Source organism: Diabrotica virgifera, chromosome 3 (assembly GCF_917563875.1).
Source record: "Diabrotica virgifera virgifera chromosome 3, PGI_DIABVI_V3a".
NCBI lineage: Eukaryota > Metazoa > Arthropoda > Insecta > Coleoptera > Chrysomelidae > Diabrotica > Diabrotica virgifera.
In genome coordinates, this window is record NC_065445.1 from 118,176,580 (window position 1) to 118,188,852 (window position 12,273).

Genomic DNA, 12,273 nt, shown 5'->3' on the forward strand with positions numbered 1-12,273 from the left:
CACAGTCGCCGAGCCTCACTGCTAGTGGCGTCCACTCGTGGAAAACGCCATTCAGACGGACCACTTTTGTAGCTGCCGCAGATGTTTACGAAAATTTATAGGGTGATCACCTAAAATGAATTTCGATTCGGAACGGTTTTTGATTGAAGTACAAAACAGACCGGATGTATGTGATACAAGAACCCGAGGGCATTAAAAGGAAAAGCGTGGGACGTCATCTTTCAATTATTTGTTTCTGATTTTAAAGAAGGTAGCCCTATCGAAAATAATAAATCCCATAAGCAGTGATAAATATTATGACAAATAAAACCCTATTTATATTTACATTTTATTATACATTGGATGCACTTGAACTAAACAAAACAAATATGTACTCACAATCTTGTTTGTTTATGATAAATAGTGGGGTCCCATCCTAGGCCAAAAAAGGTTTTATTGTTTGTTGTTGAAAACAAAACGATAAGATATCAGTTAAAAGGGGGTTGCAAGTTAACATGTTTTTCACTTTCACTCAGTTGTCAGGTTGTATCAAACTATTTTACGCCTGTAAGATACCAGATGTAGTGGTTGATTTTTTATGTGCTTCTTTCTGTGATATAGCTGTTTTTGTCGGGTTCTTTTTAATTCCATTTATGGAGTTTATTGGTATTTTTTCAAAAGCGTTGAAATTTTATAAAATATTTAAAACTATGAACATTACAAACACTGATTTTGACGAACACACTTTTTAAAAAAATATTAGCCGCCAAGTTTTTAATCATTTGATTAAATTTACTGTTTTCTCACCCATTAAATTAAACGCCGCACCCTTCCAAACGATCCACTTCGCAGCATAGTCGCCGGCGCTAGAAAATCGCCTGTTTCAGCCACTCTGTGGATCCACAGAGTAGCGCTGCAGAGTTGCCCGTCTGGTTTGGCCCTTAGGTCCACACATCTGCTCCATACAAAAGTATGTACGAAACCGTTATTTTTCTGCATTATTTGAATTAATACATTTTTTAACGGGATGTGTGATATTAGCCCATAGAATTAAATATTCTCATTTCTCATAAATGCATTATAAAAAAATCACTGGAGCAAAAATGTGGTATAGTAATTCCTCAGATTCAATATTAAAAGAAGAAACAAAAAAAATATTTATTTTAGGGATTTATTAAATCTTATTCTAACATGAAAATATATCATTACGATATATCCATCATATTGTTAAGTTCGGATTTAATTGCTTCAGCCGCTTCGTGCATTTCCAAACCTTCCAAAATATACAAGAGATTTTCTAATGTAGCATCTTCATCATCCTCGAACCATAGCTTTAACAAGTTCCTTGCTTGATCAGCTGGTGTCGGATTCTCGTTCTTGAAAAATTCTATTTCGTCAGGTTTGAATCCTACAAAATTAATGTAAAAACAAGATATAAAAAAAGGTTTAAAAAATATTTAAGATGCCACATCAGCGCGTCATTAATATTACAGTAAACTCTCTCTTAACGGACACCTCTCTTCGCCGGACACCTCCTCTATACGGACGAGTTTTGAAGCAAAAATAATTCGGCGATATATAAACCTAATACAGAAGTAAAAACTTCGAGATGTATTCTGGTATAAAATCGTTTATTTAAAACTATAAAATGTCATCGATTGCAGAACGTTTTCGTTCTAAACAGAACATCTTCAGTGCCTAGAATGAAGTATTTCCACGTTAGTTTAAAGCAAAAGGTTAAAAATGTGACTGTTAAAATGAAAAATGTGGGAATACTTACATCCTGCCGAGTATTTTGAAACTAGCACACTGTAAATAGTGTTAACATCATCGTATATGGTTTACATAATGTAATATATTAAAATGTTATGACTACAAGTCGATGTTAATAGATAAAGTGGAACACATGCTAAAAGGGTGCCATGGTTCCCTGCTCGAAGATGCTAGGTACTTGCCAATTCAATGGGCACAGACCAACTGAGAAATTAGGAAGTGGATATACAATTTGACAAGGGTGACATGACATGACAAGATAAAGCCAATTTTTGGTTAAAGTTTCAATTTGATTTTGGATTTTTAATAAAATGCAAAGGTTTGTCTGCAAAAATAATTTAAATTATTTGAATAATAAAATCTACTGTAAAGTTCAAATTAGCAACTCTCTATTCCAGAATAACTTATAGATTCATTAAATTTAATGCAGATACATTACATGGTTTAAGTTGTGACGTCATCGGATGTGAAATGACGAGATGAAAGTTGAGTTTTGTTGAAACAAGGAAATACACTACTTGTTTCAACAAAACTCAACTTTCATCTCGTCATTTCACATCCGATGACGTCACAACTTAAACCATGTAATATATCTGCATTAAATTTAATGAATCTATAAGTTATTCTGGAATAGAGAGTTGCTAATTTAAACTTTACAGTAGATTTTATTATTCAAATAATTTAAATTATTTTTGCAGACAAACCTTTGCATTTTATTAAAAATCCAAAATCAAATTGAAACTTTAACCAAAAATTGGCTTTATCTTGTCATGTCATGTCACCCTTGTCAAATTGTATATCCACTTCCTAATTTCTCAGTTGGTCTGTGCCCATTGAATTGGCAAGTACCTAGCATCTTCGAGCAGGGAACCATGGCACCCTTTTAGCATGTGTTCCACTTTATCTATTAACATCGACTTGTAGTCATAACATTTTAATATATTACATTATGTAAACCATATACGATGATGTTAACACTATTTACAGTGTGCTAGTTTCAAAATACTCGGCAGGATGTAAGTATTCCCACATTTTTCATTTTAACAGTCACATTTTTAACCTTTTGCTTTAAACTAACGTGGAAATACTTCATTCTAGGCACTGAAGATGTTCTGTTTAGAACGAAAACGTTCTGCAATCGATGACATTTTATAGTTTTAAATAAACGATTTTATACCAGAATACATCTCGAAGTTTTTACTTCTGTATTGGTTTTTTAAACTATGGTATACAGCCAACTATTGGGATTTTCCCATTGATTGTTTTTTATATATAAACCTGTACCCTTTACTCCTTTAGACGGACACTCTCAACAACGGACGCGGACAGTAAATGAGGTGTACATGCGGACAGTAAATGAAAAAAGTTTACATTTTTTTTCAAATATTTTACAATATAAACGACGTGTATAATACATTTATTATTTGAAATCATTACAGATGTCCATGACGAGATATTTAACATTTTTCACGTTATCAACACTAAGTAATAAAAATTTAATGTGGTGTGTGTCCGTCGATGAAAGAAATGCGACACCAGAAACTTGTTTAATTATTGTTTTGACTGGAACAAGGATTTAATAATTTTAACCGAAATATGTGATTAAGCCTATTCAATAGACGTAGTTGTATTTTGAGTGTTTTTGCAACGTTAATAATATGGGATCCGATAAGATGAAGTTTCAAATTTGAAAGAAAAAGTCGATGTGGTTCATTATGGGGAGAAGTGTTAGACAGTTAACAGAAAAATTTAGAATTGGAAAACCTCAAACCAGTGAACTGTAAAACATAAAAGTGATTTAATTAATCAGTTTTCTGAGAGCGGAAAACTGAAAGCGAAAATAAATTTTTGAAAAACGAGGGTGCTGGATTAGACCTAGAAATACTTAATTGTGTTTGATAGATTTTGTAAAGTGCTGTCTAAAAATATTCCTGTTTCTGATAAATTATTCAAGAAATTGCATTAGGAGTTCCAAGGGAACTAAGCGTTGATATGAAAGCTTCTGGTGGATGGCTCGAGAAATTCTATAAGCGACACAATATTTCCTTCAAATCTGTATGTGGCGAAGCAGCTGCTGTAGATTTATTAGTGGTTTCTAACTGAAAGGAAAAACTGCCTACTTTGATAAAAGTATACGCTCCGCGAATCATTTTTAACTCAGATGGAACGGGATTATTTTTTTAGAGTTTAAAGCATTACCCAAGAACACTTATACTGTGACAGGAGAAAGATGTACTGGAGGTAAGGCTTCTAAAGATAGGATCACAATTATTCTATTTTGCACCAATATGATGGGGGACAAAGAAAGGCCACTGGTAATCGGGAAAAGTGAAAGTCCTCGTTAATTCAACGGTTCGCACGCAGAACAATTACCTATTGAATGCTACAGCAATAAGAAATCGTGGATGACAAATGACAAAAGAAATCATGACAGACTGGCTAAATAAATTTCATAGAAGAATGCAGAGAAAAAATCAAAGTTCTTTTGTATTCAGACAATGCTGCGTCTCATCCACAACTTGTGTTATGTAATGTTAAACTAATGTTTCTATTTATATGTATGTACCTACAACATATATTCATGCACTTATTTTTAAAAATTTTAAGCTAACATATTTTTTTTCTCTTCAACGGACACCTCCTTTAAACGGACACTTTTTGCGGAACAACGACTGTCCGTTCAAGGGAGAGTTCACTGTACTTCGCGAGATAGTATCACACCCTTTTTCGAAAGTTCTGCGAAACGTTGGCAACAGTGCGGCGGCAGTATTTGACACTAGCTCAATATTGTGACAATGTACTCATAGGCGCGCTAAATGGAAGTAATAGAAAACAATTTGATTATTAGTAAATAAAAAAAAATAAACCAAAATAGGTGAAAATTTTATTAAAGGATTTTTATTTAAATTTTAAACTATTGATGCTATTTTTAGAATAAAAAATCCTCCTAAACTTTATATACTCACATTAGAATTCGAAATATTTTTACGTCAAATATACTTATTCACAATTATAATAATCTGTTTTTTCAAATAGTCTAAGAACTTAATTCTATTACACAAATATTAAATTAATTATAAACAAACACTATTGCCATATGGCTCAACACTAAAGAATTCCAATATCTTAGAAAATAATACACTACTGCACTGAACAGATATCGGTACAGATAACAGAACAGATAAGAGAATCGTGCTATTACACTTAGAAAGGCGACGCAGGTTTGTCAAAATGACAGTGACTATTTCTCTATGTTGCCTAATCAGTTATTAGTTATAATATTTTCGATTTCTTGTTATAGATAATCAATTTTAGTAGTTCCAATGAGACACAAAATGTAGGTATGGGATAAAAAAGTTTATTTGAAGAAAATGTATTTTTTTTGTTACTTAATGACGGTACAGGCTCATTTTTGTAATATTTTATTTAGTTATAGAGTAATTTTCACATACTAACATATTTCTCAAGTTGGGCTCTGTACCGCCATTATTTACTGTATTACGAATATGTGTGCCAAACATCTCGACAAAATATTCAAAATTAAAGCTGCTATCTTGGAACTCGGTTTTCGTGCGCTGATGTTGCCTCTTAAATACCTACTTATTATGAGAATAATAATCAGAATAAAATTAATAGGTATAAATTTAATTAATATTAATAATTAATAGGTTTTGATGATGCGCTGATGTAGCCCTTTAAAGAAATTTGCGTATTGACTTAGAGCAACCATCAAATAAGGCCGCACCTACATCGGATCCGTATTTCTCCGAACTGATCCGACGTCGGATTAAAAAAGAATCCTATAGTATTAAATGGCGGCGCCTCATTCTACATTGGATCCGTTTTTCTCCGATCAGATATCGACCGACGTCGAACTGCTTCTCTACTGTAGCTTCTCCTATCAATCGCCCGATATCGGGCGATTTACGGATCCATTGTAGGTGCGGCCATTTAATACCATGAGTTTGTTTTCAAACCGACGTCGGATCGGATCGGAGAAATACGGATCCAATGTAGGTGCGGCCTAAGATAATAAAGTTAGATGTTATTTAACTACCTGACATATTAAAAATTGCCTATATTATAGAGAGAATAGCAGTCCGAGGAAAAATGGATGGAAGATGTCGGGTGCGACCACCAACTTGATGGACTGATACAATCTAGAAGTTCTTAAATTCGAACTTCGTTAATGCGGTACGTGCCACCCAAAAGAAGAAGAAACGCAACATTCATAATCACTACGCATCTGTTACGATGTATAGATTGGAAGAAAGGATTTGAAATTAGTATTACTTCCAAGATAGGCAAATATAGCAAAGATTACAACGGATGGGACCCAAGTATTAATTCTAAAACTCAATCAAGAGATCCTAATCTACATACAAAATTTGGACATAGTAACTATAGGGAACTTGCACATTTTTTTATTACATAATAATGTTCGGTTTTGTATAAAAATGAGATTTCCAAAATTTCACGCTTGAAAATCTCATAATAACTATTTACAAATTTAAAGTCTTCTTTATCTTAAAATAGTTCAAACGAACCGTGACGTCACAGAGTTTGACTATGTGGTTCAGTTTATGGTTATATTTACGTATATTCTTCTTTTTCTTCTTTAGTTTATTGGCCTCCACCTACTTGGGTATTTAGCCAGATCGTCATCGGGGAATAAAGGAAAAATATTTATATTCTAATGACATTTATCGTATGTCACTGTAATAAAATATACCAGTTTGTTGAGATTGCAGTTTGATACAGTTTTTGAAGGAAAGGAAAGAAGGTTTACTATTGAAAATAAAACTATTTTGTAAAAGTACAAATTTTCTATGAATAGTTCAAACGATCAAAAACATCTGTAACGTCACATAACTATATTTTCTACTGACGTTTATAATGTCTAATCCAAAATTATATATACGATTGGTGTATGGGCCATTCCACGAACATACGCCTGTTTTGGATTACTTCGACAACGAATATTTTACTGTGCAAAATAAGAAGAACGAAAGTAAATTGCAAATTACATTGTTGTTTATTGGAATAATTATTAGCGCCATTTACTTTCGTACTTCTTATGTTGAACAGTAAAATATTCGTTGTCGAAGTAATCCAAAACAGGCGTATGTTCGTGGAATGGCTCAAAGAATGTAAACATACAACCCAGTGACGTTACGACGCGTTTTGGGGTGGCTGGTATAAGTTGAATTTTTAGTCGTCTTTAGGTGCCAAACGAAAGACAAACAAAACTTTTTTATTTTTGATACAGGTTCTAAATTATGTTCTGTTGTGATTTATACCATTTTTTTCGAATTTAAAATTTTATGCAAGTTCCCTATTGATGTGTATCTATCTAGAACCAGTTAGAACATCAGAATGTTCTGGGGTACGTCCATATTATTTATAACAAACTTAAACTCTTACAGAATTTTGGAATTCATCTATATTTGATTCACCGAGTCCTCTATCTCTATTGTTCAACATAATCATGGATAAAATAATAAAATAAGTAAGAACTAAAAAGGACACAAAATTGGGGAAAAACCACTTAAAATAATCTGCTATGCGGACGATGCCATACTAATGCCTCAAAGTGAAGATGATTTACAACGTATTCTGCACCAATTTAATATAACCGCCAGAAAATTTAACATGTTAATTTCCCCAAAAAAGACTAAATGCGTGGTTATAACAGCAAATCTACTTTGTAAATTAGAGCTGGAGGGTCAGATAATAGAACAAGTGACGGAGTTTAAATCTAGGCATCACACTATCTAGTTACGGAAAGTTCGAAACAGTAGTGGAAGAAGAAGTGAATAGAGCAAACAGAGCCGCAGGTTGCCTGCGGAGAAATGAAACAATATGGAGAAATAAAAATATCGGAAAAGAACTGAAAGGCAGTATTTACAAAACGGTCATCAGACCAATAATGACATACGCGGCAGAAACATGACCTGACACAGAGAGGCCAAAAAGAATGCTAGAAACAACAGAGATGGAAACCATTCGAAAAATCGATGGTACACACTACGAGACAGAGCTAGAAGTACAGATATACGACGGAGATGCAAGGTTGAGAACATTATTAACTGGGTAAGAAACAGAAGGGTAGAATCGAACATAAGCCGAATGACAACAAATATAGTAGTAGAGACGGCGAGAAAAGGTTCCTCAATAGGAAGACGATAAGTGGGAAGACCTCGAAAACGATGGAACATAGTCATGTGTACACAAAAAGAAGAAGAAGAAGAAGTCATCTATAAACTCAACTAGAAGACCACCAAAAGTTATACAGATAGTTTGAGTCTCCGGAAATCATTCTCAAATTTTCAAAAGCAAATGTTAGTAAAGAGGAACTCAAAGCTATAAAAGAAAGATGAGTCCATATAATACTACCAGCTGACAAAGGCCACGCAACTGTAATTATACACAAAAGCCAATACCAGGAGAAAATTCAAGAATTGGTTACAAGTGACTCTCACACCAAATTAAAAAAGAATCCAATCAAATATGTAATTGGAAAATATACAAAACACTGCACAAATTTAAGGAATATCTGACAGACTACCAAAGAAGACAATTAATACCACACGACAGCAGGACACCACATTTAGGGAGTTCCAAAAATTCACAAAGAAAATATACCCCTCAGACTAATTTGCAGCAGTATGGGTTCTCCTTGCAGCGAACTGTCAAAGTTTCTCATCCACATAATATAGCCTCTAGCACACAATAGAACATCTTTTATCAAAAACTCGTAGCAATTCTTCCAAAAACTAACAGAAATAGATTATACTTCCAACTATAAGTTATGTTAATCAGCCCTATTCTGTAAGTTTTAGCAAATCAAATAGCAATGACCAAGTCGAATCGTAATTATCCGAAATTGGAATGTTGGGATTGTGTTTGGATTGGCATTCTGTAACTCACATCGTAATCAGTGTACATCGAAAACGCCAACTTCTATTTGACGCTCTTAGAAGGTGGTGGCAACCCCGCACTGAAAAGTAAAATTAGTGTTCTGTAATGTTTTCTTACTGGATCTAAGCTTGACATATGACACCATTGGGATATCCTCAATTTTTTCATACTATCACATTACATAAAGTTACATTTAAAAATAGTTTTGAAACACCAAAAAAGTAAAGTTTTGAAACGTGCATAGAAAATATCAGTGTAGATACATATTGGATACAAAAATCAAATTCAAAAGTTTTAAATCAAAGTTAATTAAAATTATTAATAAAGAGAAGATAACTGATAAATAAAAAAGATAAATTAAGATAAACTGTATATGTAAGTGTTTTTAAATCAAAGATAATTTAAATTGTTATTATTAATTATTATTAATAAACTAATTAAAATCGATATTACTAATAATATGCAATCTAAAGATTCGATTCCAGCCAAAATAACTGCTTAACAACTTTTCCCAAAAATGGCATTTTTTCTATAATTTGTTCAGACTTTATATTTTTTAGTTCAGACTTTATCTTTATATTTTAAACGTTCTTAAAGTTTACTTCAACTTGACTTTTCAAGTTTTAGTAAACAAAATTATCAGTAGTAATTGCACAAGAGCTCTAAAATTCTATATTAATTTTAGAGTTCGAGTGCAATTTGTTGCGATTATTTCATGAATAAAACTGTTCAAAACCAAAATTTTATTGTAATTTATATATGTAAGTACCAATTAGTGAAATTAAACACACAGTTGTTATAAATATGTATTTGACGGTTGAAAGTCATCACTTTTATAATTTTTAAAACATTTGTCATTAATGTCACTGAATGTATTTTTTCGTAGTAACGAAGGGCATCTGACGTAATATGCTTAACGACGGGAGATTATCAAAAATTATCACCTTAATTTGCATGTCTGTAGCTTTCTATTGCTCAGAATCTCCTATGAATGAAATAATCATAAAAATGAACGGTTTTTACGGATGAACAAAAGCGATCTGTGTTCTAAATGTATTTTAGAAATGACGAAATAATTAACGGTGAATGAGTTTACTCCAATCTAGATGCTTTTGAAGATTTTGTTAAAGAATTTCCCAATGTTGCGGTTCATTATGACGTCTTTTGCAAAACTATTCGTCGCGTTGTAGATGTAGATTGTTGATAGAGAAACGGGAACGTAACCAACGAACTGTCAATATTGATGGAATGGGCATGAAGCAAATTTAATGCGGCCAACATACAAGAGAGAGGTTCTCGAGAGAGACAAGAGAATTCAGGGAAAATTTGGGCCGTGTAATTTAAGTTGCCTATATAAACTTAAATCGGGGAAATGGACTGCATATTTTTAACCCTCGTAAGGCGGTGCTTAGATTCTTACGTAAACAACGGTGCGGGGTGCATTTGCACCCCATCCGTATATCAACTTTTTTATATGTGAATGTTGGGGAAATTGATTTGAAAGATAATTAGGACTTGTTTTTCATATTATGAAACATAACTTTACAAACAAAGTACTCATTTCTTCTTAAAAACAATATTATCGCTGCAAGACAAACACATGAAATTTTTCACAGTGTGAGCAACACAAATTTTTACACACAATACAGTTATGCCGGGACTTTCAGTCTTTTTTCTCCGACATAAATAACACCGACATTGTCCTATAGCTCTGTTAGTTCCAGGTGGAACAGCAGAAACGTCTAATTCAGGATGAAATTTTCATCATTTGCACCTTACAGTCATTTTTCCAAAAAAAAAACATGCAAACGCAAAGAGTTTTAAATGCTGTAATGAGTGGAATGCGTTTAGAATTGAATTTAATGCAAATAAAAAATGGACAAAAATAAAAAAAAATATTAAAAAAGATAGGTGAGAAAAACGAGGTCTGGGGTGCAGCTGCACCCCGCACCGCCTTACGAGGGTTAACTTGGTATCAGGGCTGATGGGCAGTATTTCAAAATTTAAATACGTCAGAACTCTCTTCTTCATTAAAAGAAGTACTGGTTTTAGTCTTTCTTTTTGTCATTGTCATTAAATGATACACAATAAAATTACTTATATTTATTAAATATATCATGGCGTAGTTTTAAAACCTACAAAATAGAACAGGCCAAAAAGAAATACCAAAACCAGTACTTCTTTTAATGAAGAAGAGAGTTCTAACGTATTTAAATACAAAAAAGTATTTAAATTTTGAAATACTGCCCATCAGCCCCGATACCAAGTTAAAAATAATATATGAGGTTCATTTCACCGATTTAATGGTAGGGGAGCCCAAGCGGGGATTTTTGCAGTTACTCGAGCGCGTCAGATTTTATCATATGGGAGAAACCTGGTACCCTGCAGATGTACCTCTACCACATATTGACTCTTAACACAGGGGAGTTCGTTAAGGGGGGCCCGAAAAAAAATCTATCCTTAAAAAAACTCGAAATTGTCAGATTAAGATAAGGTAAGTTAAGTACAGCAAAACAGTGTATATTTCAAAATCTGACGATTTGAGCCGGGCGTAAGGAAATGGGGGAGTCCCAAAGTTTCACAAGAAAAAAGCGAATATTTCGCGAAATGAATGACAGATCAAAAAACTAAAAAATATGTGTTCAATATTTTTTAAAAATCTATCGAATGATACTAAACACGACTTCCCACGGAGAAGGGCGGGGGTAAATTTAATATTTTAAATACGAATCCCTCGATATTTCGAGAAATGAACATCAGATCGAAAAACTGTAAAATACACTTATTTTTTTTTTGGAAAAATCTATCGAATGGCACCAAATACGACCCCCCACGGAAAAGGGGTGGACGGTTACTTTAAAATCTTAACTAGGAGCCCCCATTTTTAATTGCAGATTTGGATTTCTTACGTAACAATAAGTAACTTTTATTCGAATCATTTTTTCGAATTATGAATAGATGGCGTTATAATCGGAAAAAACAATTGTTGGAAATGGAAAATTAAATTAAAAAATGGCAAGCGCCCACTAAAATGGAAAACTTTTTTTGGTTTTAGGACCTACTCTTCACAACCCAATAGGTCCCCATAACGCTCGAGTGACTGCACATTTAGCATACTTTGCTCCCCTAATTTTCCTTGACATTTTCTTGTCTCTCTCTAGGACCTCTCTCTTGTATGTTGGCCGCAATCTCACTTCACTGTTTGAATGGGACGGGGCCATTCCATCAGTATTGACAGTTCGTTGAGCGTAACTCACAATCCAGGTTTGTTTAGACAAATAATAGAGAATAGAGAATCACAATCATCCTCGTGGGTCCTAAACAATGTTATAGTTGGCGATGGGACAGATGCAGCACCTCTTTTGATTTTTGATTAAAGTTCTGTGTTAAAGGTTTTGACTGACTTTTTATGTTTTACAATGTTAATCGAAATTAATTTATAAATCAATGAAACAAATTCAGATTAAAACAAGACATACGTAATTTTTGGCTCGGATAGCTTTGATGAAAATAATTGTGGATCGCTCGTTACCATTGATTGAAATTATACAAGAAACAAACAAAAAAGTGTGGCAACACTGTGACTCGCAAACCTAATAT

General features: G+C 33.3%; 1 protein-coding gene across 2 annotated transcripts in view; it reads right to left on the bottom strand.

Moving 5' to 3' along the window:
• Positions 1–1,136: 1,136 nt before the first annotated feature.
• LOC114336534 (THO complex subunit 1) overlaps positions 1,137–12,273 on the bottom strand; it is a 58,168-nt gene continuing 47,031 nt past the window's right edge. For both annotated transcript variants that reach the window (XM_028286907.2, XM_050645422.1), the window contains exon 8: positions 1,137–1,387. In XM_028286907.2, coding sequence (XP_028142708.2) covers positions 1,185–1,387 — 203 coding nt within the window. In that variant the 3' untranslated portion in view covers positions 1,137–1,184. The remainder of the gene's footprint in view (positions 1,388–12,273) is intronic.